This window comes from Plecotus auritus (genome assembly GCF_963455305.1).
Source record: "Plecotus auritus genome assembly, chromosome: 6".
Lineage (NCBI taxonomy): Eukaryota > Metazoa > Chordata > Mammalia > Chiroptera > Vespertilionidae > Plecotus > Plecotus auritus.
This window is the reverse complement of record NC_137773.1, coordinates 127,494,342-127,510,276: the sequence shown is the minus strand read 5'-3', so window position 1 is coordinate 127,510,276 and position 15,935 is coordinate 127,494,342. Positions and strand designations below refer to the sequence as shown.

Here is a 15,935-nt window from a genome sequence, read left to right as displayed (position 1 = left end):
ATAAGGCATTTAAATCCGAGTTTGTTCCTGCCAGGATACCTCTGAGTTTGAGAAAACAAATTCAGATTTTTAGTACCCTTGGCAAGGCCTAATTGGGAGTGCAAACCTGCTATGTATATATACCGTGTTCGAATATTTCGTCTAAGACAAAGAGATGCTTTGGGATTTATGCCACGTTTTCAATGACTGGCAATAATGCCTCTCTCCATTAATGTGGATAATTAAGAGACAAGTCTCTAAGGTAACTAACTACTAATTCCCACATAGAACTAAACCAGTGAACCATGTGCCAACCTCATAGAGCTATGCAAATGAACTCAGTCTTCAGAGCTAGAAACAACCTGAAAGATGATTTTATGTAACAGTTGTTAAACCTGGTTATAGATGATAAGGACCTGGGGAGCTTTAAAAACACCGATGCCGAGACCCCACACCCCAGATTGTTTTAATTTGGTAAGCAACCTGGCACTAATGGGTGTAAAAAGCTCCCCAGGTGTTTCCAATACGTAGGCAAGGTGGAGAATCATTGCTGGAGCCCATTGGCTTCCAAACTTGGACTGCCTATCAGAATCACGTGGAGAGCTTGAGAAAGAGACTTCCAGGCTCCATCCCAGAACTACTGAGTCAGAATCCCTGGAGACAAGGGGCTAGAAATCGCTATTAAAAAACAAAGCAAGATAAGACCCAAATCCTTGCCAAGTATTACTGCTGCACATTCTGGTTTGGGACCACTGATTCAATAGGTGATGGCCACTGGTGTGCTGGTAAACTGGCTCTTCAAAACAATAAAACAAAACAACACAAACAACAGACCTTGAATTGTAGTGCTTGCCAATTTCCATGGTGTAAATACTTTCTCCATGGCCGAGTTGCTGCTGCTAATGTGCCCTCATCGAAGACAGAGTTGGAAAGAAATGCACACAGTTGGGCTCTTTCTTGGGAGCCAGTGCCAGCAGGCTCCCTCCACTTAGTCAAAGGGCGAGCACCTGACCGTTCACGCGCCTGCTTACTGGCATGCAACTAACCTCCCTCCTCTCCTCAGTTGTGGAACAGGATGAAAACATTACCCCTCGTAGGGTGGTTTTGAGAAGTAAATGATTACTATTATTTACTACATGCAAACAATGTAAATGTAGAATATGTCTTCTATACACTATTATTTTCTCTAAAGTTGTTTATTTATTAAAACATTACTTATACTATTATTGCTATATAATTATTATAATACCAGTGTTACTATATTATGAAATTTACAATATCACTATAATAGTATTTGCTATAAAGCACACTTTAATCAACTTAATTTTAAAGTTTATCTTTTTTTCTAAGCCATAATAATTGGTAAAATCATGATTTTTAGTTTTTCCAATACTAAAGTACAGTAATTACTCAACCAAATAAAGATGTTCATCTGCCCACTCACTAACACCATCTGGCAGGTGGCACAGTGTTAAGAGCACTGGTTGAAATCTCAGCTCCGCCACTTAGCAGCTGGGACCCTAAGGAAGTGAGCCTCTCTGGGCCTCAGTTTCCTCATCTTTAAAGTGGGGTTGTTATCAAGATTAAATGTAAAGTGCTTAGAAGGGTGCCCAGCACAGAGTGGGGGCTTTAAAAGGTTTGGCTGCAGTTATCATCATTGGTAAGTGTGTCACATTTGGGCACATGTTGCTTCCTTTTCTAATGCCTCCCTAGAGGGTGGAGACTTGGCTAATTCCTTTTGTTCCCCCATAGCCCAGCGAGGCTTCCGCTGTGGCATAAACCATCCCTGGACATGGGATGACTACAGAGCAGGGCACTTTTGCTGTGCATTTTCCCTCAACTTTACCATCAATCTGAATCACAGGAAATGGCCAATTTTTGACTTTTCTGACCACCCCCAAATGTCAATTTGAGTTGTTAGTACCAATTGCCCGATCAAATTTCTCTGCGTATTTGGGCCTTGCCCACTCCTCACCTGTTCTACCCTTGCTGGTGTGATCTTCCCTCTTCTTTGAGGCCGACAGAAAACAAACCTCAGCCACCAGATCTTTGAGTTACAAGCCTAGAATTCCAGTTTCTATTGCTGTTGAAGACCATGGCAGGCCAGAGCTAATGTCAGCCAATTCAGCCCCACTCCCACCCTCCTGCACTGGATTGTGGGCCTCACACGCCCACCCCACCACGTGCCCTGCTCCTGCAGCTGAAATGTCTGATGAGGGCCAGGCATGGTGCCCAGGGTTCCACACATGTGTGCCATTTAATCTGCACAGCAAACCCGTGTCTTGAGTATTATCATCCCTGTTTTAAGGATGGAGAAACAGGCCCAGAGAATGTGAATAGTTTGTTCCCTGTGAACTGAAAATTTATAGTTTGGGGCTTGGGAAAATAAATTGCTTAACATTTCTCTCCCTCATTGTAAGGATTATCTATGTGAAGGAGCCTGAGGTCCCTCGATGAGAAATATTATATAAATTCAAAGCACAATTATTGATTGTACATTCTTTCATTAAACAAACAAAATATATGCTAATGCCAAATTCACTCCAATTTTCCATTTTGCCTTCCTGTGAGAAATAAGCCAATAAACCATTACACACTCAACTTCCTGGGGAAATGAATTTAAATGTTAATATAAATCCCTTTAGAAAAACACAAATTTTAACAAATAAGTATTTGAACAAGGAGGGTACTTAACCACGTTCAGAATGAGAAACGTTCAGTACGAGACCCTTGGTGGCTATTGAGATAAGCTCTCTAAATTTAATATTTTATAATAGACTCCCATCTCTTTTGTTAGAAACAGAGATGCAGAATCACTTGCCTTCCCCTTCATTGGAATATACTGAAATCTCTGCAATTTTATTTTGCTAATAGGCAGGGCAGAGTCCGCCTACCAACGTGTCCTGTTCATCACAGGTAATCCCACGCTCTAGCCTCCATGTGCGTACTTAACCTCAATTTAAATGTAAATCCTGGTCACCTTCAAGTGCTTCGGCTGTGAACTTTGAGAGCTCTCTTCATTAATGAGGTCTGCACTAATCATGCACAGTTTGTAAGGTTTCCTTAAAACAATTGCAGAATTGACCCCAAAATGAACAAATTCAGAATTTATTTGTTTTTAAAAAATACAGCAGCCTGTGCACATTTCTAGGTTATGACTCTACTTCTAAGGGGTGCATGCAGCAGGGAGGTGAGTAGCCACAGACTGAAATATGTCAGAGAAACTAATGAAAATAAAAATGATAGTAAACTGGGTTTACCCTCAGATAGGACGCGTCTCCCTGATGAAAGAAACTGTACCCTCTTCTCATCTGATACAGTTTTACCAGGAAATGTTCTTGGCCTCCCCCCTCTGGTGATTCAGTTCAGGAAAATACACAATTTAGCAGCAACTAATGAAAACAGCACCATCAAACTTCTCATAAAAGCAAAGCAAAACAAGACAAAACCCCGCAAACAAAGAAAGAAAAAAACACACAACCAAACCCACAAAGACAATTTGCATATACTCACAGGTACATCCACATACTTGGAAGCTGCCTTCACCTAAGAAGGAAAGAAGAGGATGGGAGTGAGGCTGGTGTTTACGTTTAATTGTTCACAGCTCAATGCTGAATCCCCATCAGAGTTAAAACAATACGCTGGCACCTGGAGCTGGCCAGGAAACATGGGAAGGTATGAAAAAATAAAATCTGTTGCTATTTTCCCCCAAGCCATAGCTATTTATTGCTTGAGAGAGAGAAAGTGTGTGTGTGTGTGTGTGTGTGTGTGTGTGTGTGTGTGTGTGTGAGAGAGAGAGAGACAGAGAGAGAAGGAGGAGGAGGAGGAGAAAAAGGAGGAGGAAAAAAGGAAGGAAGGAAGAAACGGAGAGGGGAGGGAGAGAAAGGGAACAGAAAGAGAAAGAGAGTCAAGTTTTCCTGAGATTCTGTAGCTGGGGTGGTAGCTTTGCATGTTCTTCCCTCCCTTTAAAAGGGAGAAAAACGACTATCGCTAAACCCCGCTGGTGAGTGGAGTGCTCCCCAGTCTAAAAAAGCACCTAAGGCTGGTGGCAATCTTTGGCTTTGTGTAATTTGGCTGCAGGTTTGTCTGAATTGAATCCTTCAGTTCTCAGTTTCAATGAACTCTCCTCAAGAAGAGGTATGTGGTGGGTGGGCATCCTTAGCCCAGAGGGAAGCGGGTGTCTGTGGGTGGGTGTTAGAAGGGGTACCAGAGCCTTCCAAAACTGTCCCAAGGGTGCTGTTGTGTCTCTTGGATTTAAATACTAGAAAGCCCAGAAGGAAGTGCAGGAAATGGCTATGAAATTTATTTTCAGTTTTTGGAGACATAGTCTGGCAGAGTAGAGTGTTGGAGAGCATGGAGTTCGGAGTCAGAGCAGGTTCAAATTCTGCCGTTTCAACTGGCTAGCTGTGTGACCTTGGGCAAGTTACTTCATCTCTCTGAGGCTTAGTCGCATCATTGCGAAATGAAGATCCTAGAGTCTACTTCCGCTGTCACCATAAGTGTGAATACACCCAAAGTCCTGGGACATAGTAAGCGTGCAACAAATAGTAGCTAAGATGTGAAATTCCTCAGCAAACCTGGGCCAATCAACAGTGGGGTTTGAGCAATAACATCTCTGGGAGTCCGACAGATGTTCTATGTGTCTCATTCTGATTTGCATTTGGTCACACGTGTTCCTCTAGGCCAGTGGTTCTCAACCTTTCTAATGCCGTGACCCTTTAATACAGTTCCTCATGTGGTGACCCCCAACCATAAAATTATCTTTGTTGCTACTTTATAACTGTAATTTTGCTACTGTTATGAATCGTAATGTAAATATCTGTGTTTTCCGATGGTCTTACACTCTATAGCAGTCGCGACCCACAGGTTGAGAACCGCTGCTGTAGAGCCTAAGACCATTGGAAAACACAGGTATTTACATTACGATTCATAACAGTAGCAAAATTACAGTTATGAAATAGCAACGAAAATAATTTTATGGTTGGGGGTCACCACAACATGAGGAACTGTATTAAAGGGTCGCGGCATTAGAAAGGTTGAACCACTGCTCTAGGCACAGGTAAGACTATGGGGCTATATTTGGGGTCAGAGAGGGTTTCCAGTATTATGGGCGACCACAAAGGCAGCGATGCACACACAGCAGTTAGGGTATCTTTTCCCCTCTCAGGTAGGCTTCCCCTTGACACTGGGCTGTGATCCATATCGGAAATCACACCTTCACCCATATCAAAGTACCCAGGGGAGGATTTTCACTCCTGCCCTTTTCCCAGAGCTACTTTGCAAAATGTCACCTCCCAGGGGTGAGAAACCAATGAGCCAACATGTGTGGTGAAAGGAGCCTAGGGTTTAGAGTCAGAAGTTCCATAGTGACAGGAGCAGCTGGCCCTGGGATAATCACTTCTATGCCTTAGTCTTGGTTTCTAGATTTCTACATCAGGGTGCTAATACTGTGCACTTTGTAGGGTTGAGAGCCTGATCAGGTGAAAATAATATTAGAACGTGCTTCATAAACATTAAAGGGCTGAGCACACATTGGTTCATCATTGAGAGAGCAAAGCATTCCATCTCCTGGAGCCATGGCCAGCACCCAAGACGATCCGCAGGCCCCCATCTAATGGATTCTCCCAGACCCCACACTTTTCCTTTGCCACCCTGATGGTCATGCAGGCCAGGCACTTTTGTGCAATGTCTGTCTCTCATAGATTGGCACATCTTGCTCATGCCTATCTTCCCAGCAACTCACTTGGAACCTGTCTTAGAAAGAGCACTTGGGGAAAATTTGTAGCAGGAAGGAAGGAGAGAAGGCTAGTGAACAGTTCTGGCTTCAGGATGGTTGAGGAACAGCAGAGGAATGACCAGATTGAGAAGCTACTGAAAGCTGACATCTATATATATAAAAGACTAATATACTAAGTGTCCGACTGTCTGGACTGGTCGCTATGATGTGCACTGACCACCAGGGGGCAGATGCTCAACGCAGGAGCTGCTGTGACATGCACTGGCCATTTACAGAGAAATGGCACTGTGGACCTGGCACCGACAAAGCAACACTTGGCTTACCCCAAGTGGGACACAGGTCCCACCACCATCCTGGTGTGACACCCCACCAAATCGCAGCTGAGACCCCATGTCATAAAATGTGGACCACAGCCCAGCCCAGCCTGGAAACAGTGGCTGTGGGTGCCGGGTAGCAACGCCCGGCTTTCTCTCCCTAGAGACTAGCCTCCTTGAAGTTTCTTCAGCCCAGGAACCCGACTTGCTTTATAGCCAGGTGGAAACATTTTACACTTTAACCAAATGTCTGTGAAGCATTTTCCCATGCCTCATCTCATTTGATCCTCACAGAGGTCCTGGAGTAGGTATATAGGAGATATGGTGGAATCCTATTTTCTTTTCATTAGCAAGACAACAGAAACTTAGAAAGCTTAGAAACTTGACCTGACTGAAAAGAAGTAAGAAATGGTGGACCTTGAAAATGACCTCAGGTTTTCTCACTGTGCAGAATATAGTCAAACACTGCTGCAGTTAAATATTTTACCCTTTGTTCTCCCTGAGTGACCTACAATAATAATCTGCTTTGTGTTGATATTTACTGCTGTGTTGCTGACAATTACCTGAAAGAGAAGTTGGGGTGCTTCACTGGGTTGGAAAAAGTTTAGCTAAATCAGAAAGCAGGTCTAATTAAGCAAGTTTATTCTATATCTATAAAAGGCTAAGTTGATTCGCACATGCACAAAACATATAAAACTCTTGCTGGCGCCAATTGCACGCATGTGTTTTGATCTGTCATTGTCGATTGTGAATTTGGTTGACACTTCTATTATAGAGAAAGGGAGAACAGTGATATTAAAATATTTCTTCTAATCAATTTTCTTCCAATGTGCACAAATTTGTGCACCGGGACACTAGTGTTTCTATATAAAGCTGGCCCCCCTGCAAAGAAGCAAACTTCTCTGGGCTAGTAAAAGGTTTGAGGAAGGTGTTCCCAATTTCGCACAAATAATACTTCTATTAAATGATTCACAACCCCAAATCATTCCTCTCCATTCCTGTTCCAGATTTTAGTTTGGGCAAAAAGGTAGATTTCCTTTCTTCCAAGTCTCCCCCATTTAAAATAACATCTAACACTTTTAGGATGTTTTCCACTTTGCAAAGCACTTTTATGTGCAGATTCTTTTTAAAAAATCATTTTGTTGTTAATCCTCACCCAAGAATATTTTTCCATCAATTTTTAGAGAGAGAGGAAGGGAGTGAGGAGGGAAGGGGAGAGAGAGAGAGAGAGAGAGAGAGAGAGAGAGAGAGAGAGAGAAACATCAATGTGAGAGAGACACATTGATTGGTTGCCTCCTGCACACACCCTGACCTGGGCCAGAGATTGAGCCTGCAACCAAGGTATACGCTCTTGACGGGAATCAAACCTGAGACCCTTCAGTCTGCAGGCTGACACTGTAACCACTGAGCAACTGGCTGAGGCTGTGCAGTTTCTTCTTTAAGCAACCCTGTAAAGTGGGGGCTGTGAGTCATATCTATGACTGAGAACACAAAAAACCCACAGAACTTAAGAATTTATTTGCTAATGACCTCAGCCAGGAGGTGGAGAAGCCAGGACCCCTGAGCCCCAATTTTCCCTTTGGAACTCCTGATCTCACCAATGACAGAATCGGGCAGGGAATTCAAGCATCAGTGGTCAGAGCAGGTGCTGGCAAAATAATGGCTCAGTGGGAAATGGCCTCCTTTGCTCCATGGAGTTGGTACTTGGCATTTGGTAGGAGTTTTGCTGCAGCTGAAATGATCAACCTTTAAACACGCCTACTCTCCATTTACCACTAACATGCCGTTCCAATCCGGAGAATGACACCAGTCACATCCTGCTTCTTCCCAGGCAGTTCAGGAAGACGGAGCAAGCTCTGTGCTACGAACGAAAGCCATCCGCTCAGCTACAGGCACCGCCTTCAGTTCCCGAGGCTTGTTTTTTTTCCCCTCTGGTAACCGCTGACTTGCACGGGGTCTTATCAATCTTCCTCCAGTCCCATAACAACAGGAAAAACTGGCTCAGAGTAAATTGTGGTCCTATTATTGTTAGAAACATGTGGTAGGCCATTTTTGGTTCTGGGCATTGAGCTTTAAGAGGGGTGCTGGTAAGGGTACAGGGGCGTCTGGAAGGGTCTGTGTAAGGGAGTGAAAGCAGAGGCATCTTGCAGGAGAAGGACTAAAGGCAAAGAAAACCATGGTCTTCCTGTAGTTACGCAAGGGCTGCAATGCAGGTGGAGTGTTGTTCACGGTCCTTCTAGCACACAGCATCCAAATGAGGAGTGAAATGACAGGGGCCCCAAAGAAGGTGCGGACACCTATCTCAGTCCAGCCGGGTGCGGGCCATCCCTGGATGCCGAGGCCTGCTCTGTGGGTAGCTGCGGCCGAGGCCATGGGATGCTCTGGGTGCGAGCCCAGCCCTCCGTGCGAGACTCCTCCATAGCTGCGTCCTGTTCTCTCATGCTCATCTCCTTGAGTGGCAGGCAGCTGCCACCAGCTCGTTTTCACAGCAGACATGGTGAGACACAGCAGAGCGGGCACCGGCAGAAGCAGGGTCAGAGCTCTGGTCCCTGGAGCCCCTCCTGCCCAATGTCCCCAGTGCAACCTTCACGCGTTATTTCTTTTAAGCAGCCCTAGGAATATGTATTTACCAGCTGCGCTCTACACAGAGAGGAAGAGCCAGCTCCGTGCCCTGCCCCCCAGACTTTGAAATTATCGCCAAGGTTAGAAACCCACGAGCACAGATCAGATCCACAGCAGGCCTTACAATCGACACAAAACTATTTTCCATCACATGTCGATGCTTTGATGAATAAAATATAAATGTCTTACAATGTACTACCTGCTTTATAGAATTTTGTCACCTTGTATTTTTCCCCACCCATGATTCTCAAAAGTGTATGTGTAATTTTCTCTCTTTTTAAAAAACGTTAAAAGAAATGCTGCTAGTGAAGTGACTAAGAGGATGGGGCGGGATTGCTGGTTGGAACTCGGGCTTTGCCATTTCCTGGCTTGTGACTTTGCGCAAGTTACTTCTTTTCTTTGAGCATCCTTTGCAAATGGGCCATAATAAGGTGACTCAAGGGACGCTGAGAAGGTTGAATGAGGCAATCATATAAGCATGAGGAGCAGTGCTGGGCGCCCGGTGAAATGTACCTGCCCCTGTCCTGATTAGGGGACACACTGGCTCACTGGTGTAGCTCCTCGCCCCACCTCTAGACCACAGGCAATTTCTTACCATAAAAAAAGGACGCTGGGAACTCCCCAGCTTACCAGCAGGTGTCTGAGTGGAATCCTGGTCTGGCACACTCTCTGCCAATTCTGTGAACACCCCAATGCATCGGAGAACTTGCCCTTGATGCACTGGGGCAGGCGGCGAAGCCCTCTGTCCCTACCTCAGGATGGCTGAACTGGGCGTTCATTAGACCAGTGTGCTCTGTGACTCAATGACACCTTCCTACTGCTCTCTGGGATCCAGCTATGTGCCCTGGGCATGGGGGGCTGGGGAAGGGGGAGGGGTTTGCCCCAGACACCTGGTCTGGTACGCTATCTAAGCAGGGACCCCAGTACCCTCGAAGGAGAGGCAAGAAGTATGACTTCATTTCCTGAGACTCTTTGCTTTCTCACATCCCCTCTGGTGGGACAACGACTACCCTTTCTCTAGTAGTATCCAGGAGCCCCCTCCCACCTGACTGCTGGAGATAGCCAGTTTTGGGAAAAAGATTTAGAAAAGGAGACGCAGCTCAGGAGGGGCTATAGGGACCGAGGGTGAGGGTCCGGGATAAGCCGACAGTGAGAAGCCTGCTCGTGTGGCTGCAGGTGAAGGCTGTGCTCTGTGGTCCTGGGCCCCGTCCTTAGACGCTGTCTGAAGGCACGATCTCTCCAGCACTCAAGGAGTTGTGTCCAGCCAACAATTAAGATCTGGAAGTAACCCTTCTTGAGTGCTGAGGACTTGCCGGGTGAGGAGCCAGGAATATTGCATTTGCTGTATTTAATCCTCACAACAACCTTTTGAGGACGGGGGTGTCCTAGTAACATTCCTTTTTTATAGTTGAAGAAAATGAGGTGAAGAGCGAGGAAGCAACTTGACTTGAAGTCACACAGCTAAGAAGTGACAGCTTTGGACCTCCCATCCCTAGGATGCCTGTTATTCAGTTAAAAACACACACACTATCAAACCACTTCTATTGACCAGTCTTCCTGATGTGTGTGTGTGTGTGTGTGTGTATGTGTGTGTGTAGACGCCACCTAAAATGGCCTCTTCAGGAACATGTCTGAGGGATTTGAATAATTATCTGTGCTGACTCATTTAGGGCAGAAGGTCCAACACGGTTTCTCTGGCCTCAATGTCCCAGTTAATTACCCGGCCCTCCACCTGACTTAGCGTGTGTAGACAGGCTTAATGGGTTCTCCGTGGAGCTCTTCCATTATTTTTCAGGTGCCCAAGGTAATCTTTTCATTGAGCACTCACCATTCTGGGGTTTTCACAATGCTGATGACTAAGGGATTTTCTTCTGCCTGCTCCTAACAAGGGGACCTGAGTTAATCATTGTGAAGCTTTGATAGGAAGCTCGGCGGGGGCTTAAGCCACTTCCCTGGCTTCATTAGGGGAAAAAGCAACCCAGGTGCAGACCACGCGGGCCTCAGGGTTTGATACTATTAAATCAATGCACAGACAAAAAAAACTAGATTAGGCCCTTTTTGCAAACAGAAATCTGGTGGGTCAGACTCAAAGATGGGAGGGAAAAAGTCTGAACAGATAGCACTGCATTAGTGACTGCCCGAGCTCTCCTTTCTCCCTGCGGTCTCTTGGAAAAAAAAAATTAGCCAAGGAAACAATTTACGCTCCACCCCTGCCTGTCTGACTTCACAAGGGCTCTGAGCTGATTTCTCCGCTTTTGCCTAGAAACGCTGACCACACCACCATCTCAAGAGACTAGCAAAATTGGCTACAACGTTTGGCTTTAAAAATTTCTGCAGCCAGCCCAGAAATCAAGCCAAGCCAGTATGCTCAATTAATATTTGACAAAGGAGGCAATAGCATACAATGGAGTCAAGAAAGTCTCTTCAGTAAATGGTGTTGGGAAAATTGGACAGATACATGCAAAAAAATGAAACTAGACCAACAACTTACACCATACACAAAAATAAACTCAAAATGGATAAAGGACTTAAATATAAGACGGGAAACCATAAAAATCTTGGAAGAATCCATAGGCAGCAAAATATCAGACGTATGTCGTAGCAATATCTTTACCGACACAACTCCTAGGACAATGGAAATCAAGGAGGAAATAAACAAATGGGACCACATCAAAATAAAAAGCTTCTGCACAGCCAAAGAAACCATCCACAAAACAAGAGAGCCCACTGCATGGGAGAACATGTTTGCCAATGTTATATATGATAAGGGTTTAATCTCCAAAATTTATAGGGAACTCATACAATTTAACAAAAGGAAGATAAACGATCCAATCAAAAAATGGGCAACGGACCTAAAAAGACACTTTTTGAAAGTGGACATACAGATGGTCAAGAGACATATGAAAACATGCTCAAACTCACTAATCATCTGAGAGATGCAAATCAAAATGACAATGCGGTACCATCTCACACCTGTCAGAATGGCTATCATCAACAAATCAATAAACGAAAGTGCTGGCGAGGATGCGGAGAAAAGGGAACCCTCTTGCACTGCTGGTGGGAATGCAGACTGGTGCAGCCACTGTGGAGAACAGTATGGAGTGTCCTCAAAAAGTTAAACTTAGAACTGCCATTTGACCCAGTGATCCCACTTCTAGGAATATATCCTAAGAAACCCGAAACACCAATCAGAAAGGATATATGTACCCTTATGTTCATAGCAGCACAATTTACAATGCTAAGATTTGGAAACAGACTAAGTGCCCATTGGTAGATGAATGGATAAAAAAGCTGTGGTATATTTACTCAATGGAATACTTTGTGGCTGTAAAAAAGAAGGAGGTCCCTTTGCGACAGCATGAATGGACCTGAAGATTATTAAGCAAAATAAGCCAGTCAGAGAAAGACAGATATCACATGATCTCACTTATATGTGGAATCCAATGTACAAAAGAGGCCCAGAGGCTTGGATGCATTGAACAGAATGGCAAATCTCAGTGGGGAGGGAGGTAGAGGAGACGGGAAGAGATTAAATAAAAAACATATAGGAAATATATGCATAACCTATGGACACAGGGAATAGTGTGGGGAAGGCCTGGGCTGTGGTAGGGGCTGGATGGAGGGGGGTAAAAGTGGAGGAAATGGGAGAAATTTTTAATACTGTCAACAAGAAATAAATTTAAAAAACATCATTAATGAGCAACCTGATTTTCACCTGATCTTTAATGATATTTATTGAGCACATGTGTGTGGGGTACTATGCAAGGCACCTTCTATATAATTAACACAATCAGCACTGAGCATTAGAACACTCAATTCACCATCCCTGCCCCACAGATGAGGATGTTGAGGCTCAGAGAAGTTAAGCAACTCTCAAGAGGTGAACCAGTAAGTGGTGAAGTGGAACACACGCCCAGGTCTGGTTATAATGTGCAGAGTCCTTTCACTACCTCAAGTTGTTGATGTTCTGAAAATGACATGTCATTCTAAATCTGTTTCTTACCTACTGGCCACCTGGGATCAGGGAGAGGGGGGCCTGCTTTGTGGGACGTACAGGGGGCTTTGGGTCAGCCAGTTCTTGGTTTTCATTACGTGCCATCACTTACTAGTTGAATGAGCTTGGGAAGCATTATTTAACTTCCCACGGCTTCTATGATCTCATCTTCAAACTGAGGATAATATAGTATCTTCTTCAGAGGGTGCTTGTGAGGCCAAACAGGTTGAATCATGTAAAGTGCTCAACACAATGCCTGGTACACAGTAAGAGCTCAAGAAGCACCAGCTAATATTATTACTGGTGTTTAACTCACTTGTGGTTCACTGGCGTTGACTGTCAAGTGTGCTCCCATCTATCCTTAACAGACTAGAACAAGGTCAGCCAACGATGGCCCATGGGCCAAAGCCAGCCTGCTGCCTGTGTTTGTATGGCCCGCAAGCTACAAATGGTCTCTACATTTTTAAATGGTTGAAAGAAAATCCAAAGAAGAATACTCTTTCCTGACACGTGAAAATTACAGGATATTGACATTTCTGTGACACAGCCATGCCTGTTCACCTACATCTTGTGTATAGTTACTTTCATGCTACCAGGGCAGAGGTTGAGTGTCTGGGGCAGAGACCTTGTTGCTTCTAAAGCCAAAATATTTCTTGTCTGGTCCTTCCCAGTAGAACCTTTCTGACTTCTGGATAGAACATGATTCAAGTGGGAGATGCGAGGTGTGGGAAGAATCACAAAATGTACATTTCTGATCCTAATTCACTAGTTGACTGACCTCTGCTACTTGCCCAATCCGTTGGCCTCAAGACTTTATCTAGTGTAATAGGGTGCCTGGCTGATTGTTTTCCTGAATTCCTTCTGGAACTAAAACAAAAAATGTCTGTGACTATTGGCTGGTGTGCGAGGCAGGTTCTGATTAGAATGTGGAATAGGAAGCACGTCCCACCTTGGAAAGGTTATACATACTCTAGCAAGAAAGCAAAAGGCTACTACTATTTCAGCATTAATAAGAGCTCTGGAAAGGAGGCTTCGGGAAAAACTGTAGTAACAGGGAAAAGAGAAAAAAACATTCGAGATAAATAAAGACCATTCACCCAGGTACAGGCAGTGTAGCGTGGCCAGTGGGTAGACTTGGCAAAGACATGAAAGGAGTACAATAGGCAGCATGTGCTGATGTTTACTCGGTGCCAGCGCTGTTTTCGGTGTTTCTCACGAGCCACCTCATTTCATATTCCCAGCTCCCCTTGGTTGCTGCCTCCTCATCTGTACCTCTTTGAGCTGTTGTAAAAATTAATGAGGAGGATACACGCAAAGGGGCATAACAAAAGGACATGGCAAACTCTCGGTGCGTGTGAGCCACTAGATGATTCTTATTGGCATTACCAGGCCAAAGAACAGCTTCCTGTAGCTGGGCTCCTGCCCCTCTGCTGCTTGCCCATATTTCCCCCTTTCCCCCCACTCAGCCTCCAGTTTATGTTCTCCTTTTGTGGCAGAAATGGGATGGGCAGGGTTTACATATAAATGCATGATAAGCATCGTGTGGGCCAATAACGTGGAAAAAGCCGTGACCACACCATTGGAAATGAATGTTCCTAAAAACGGGAGTTTCTGATGGGGCTTGGAGGCAGTAGAGGGAAGTGGTTTAGAGCACAGACTCTGGCATTGGATCATATGGCACCAAAGTCTAGTTCTACCACTCACTATTCTAGCTCTACCACTCACCAGACACGTTTCTTAATTTCTCCATGCCTCACTTTCCTCATCTACAAAATGGGAGGAATAGGACTCCCTATGAAGTTGTGGAGCTGTTAACTGAGTTCCTAGAATAGGTTTCAGGGCACTGTAAGGACTTTCCAGGTGCCAGTGATGGCTATCATTTCTGCTGGAAAATCAGGCTACTCCAGGTAATCAGGTTTCCATAGTAAACTTGGTCTGGCCCTGCATGATCCAAGAGCTACAGGTGGCTATGTAAATTTAAGAACTTAAACAAAATACAATGAAAAAGTGAACTCTGTAGTGGTACTGGCCACATTTCAGGTACTCCTGGGCCACATGTGGCAGTGGCTATTGTACTGAACAGTTCAGCTATAGAATATCTCCATCATTGCAGAAAGCAATATTGAACTGTGCTGGTCTAGATGCCAGAGATGTTCAATACACACTAATCCATTTTTAGTGATCGGAATGAAGAGATGGTTATTCAGTTCCCATTTTAGACCCAGAGAGCAGCTGGAGGAGAAAGCAGGGGAAGGAAAGGGCGTGGGTGTCCGTAGCTTTGTCTTGTGGGTGAAATGAGGACTAAAGGTGGATGGAAGTTATTTAAAGTTGTAAAGAGAAGAACAATGCTACCCAATGTAACAGGAGGAGGAGAAGGGGAAGATGGTGAAGTGGGCTAACGCTCTATGACAGTGGGGGTCAGCCTGTGAAATCCATCAACATAAGACCAGTACCTAGGGAAATGAAGATAAACACAACATAGTTTCAAAGGTCCCTCCTAGGGCAAGGGATTAAGGTGGAGAGTGGTAGGACAGAGGGATGTTGCCTTTAAAAAAACTATTATCACAAGTGCCTCTGTACTATTTCATTTTTTTAGCCACGTCTGTCTCTATATTTCTTTCATAAAAGTTTATTGAGAAAAGAACAAAACAAGTGATAGAATGTTTAACACTCAGGGGAAGGGCATTCTGCAGGAAGGCCTCCAGGCTCTCTGCTGGGCTGAAATCAGGATTCCAAGATGTGTCCTCTGCCAAGGCACAAGCAAAGCCTAGCAGACACCTCCCTCAGTACATAATCTGGATGCTCAAGTGCATCTCGGGAGGAAGAATGCATTGCAAGTGCCAACTGAGGGACTGACTGCTTGGGGGAGACAGAATGTGCCAGTGGGTGGATGTACTGGGACTGTGCGTGCGGGTGAGCGGTTGAGCAAACCTCAGGGGCTCCTGCTTGGGGCCAAGTGACAGTTACAATGAGAGCCCCTTCCCACACTTTCTGAGACTGGATAAAATACAGTCCTTGAAGCCTATCTGGAGTCACAGGCGGCGTGATGAATTCTCCGAGCTCTGTCACTGGAGGGGCTGACCCGTCCTCAGAGCTGGCGGAAGACCAATGGCATTTCTGCCACCTGGGAAGCTGTGCCCACGAAGTACCCTGGATGTGCTACGTGGATATGCAGCTCCCCTGGTTTTCCTTTTCAGAAGGGCCAGGGCTTAGAAACCCTGTTTCCACAGATGTGGGAACTATGACACCCAATATTTTTTATGGGCAGCTCATCAGATGGCCATTGCTT

General features: G+C 45.0%; 1 protein-coding gene across 16 annotated transcripts in view; it reads right to left on the bottom strand.

Annotated features, from left to right (window-relative positions):
• CADPS (calcium dependent secretion activator) overlaps positions 1-15,935 on the bottom strand; it is a 459,193-nt gene that overhangs the window by 40,512 nt on the left and 402,746 nt on the right. For all 16 annotated transcript variants that reach the window (XM_080671526.1, XM_080671528.1, XM_080671527.1 and 13 more), the window contains one exon: positions 3,493-3,525. In XM_080671526.1, the coding sequence (XP_080527652.1) occupies positions 3,493-3,525 (33 nt within the window). The remainder of the gene's footprint in view (positions 1-3,492; positions 3,526-15,935) is intronic.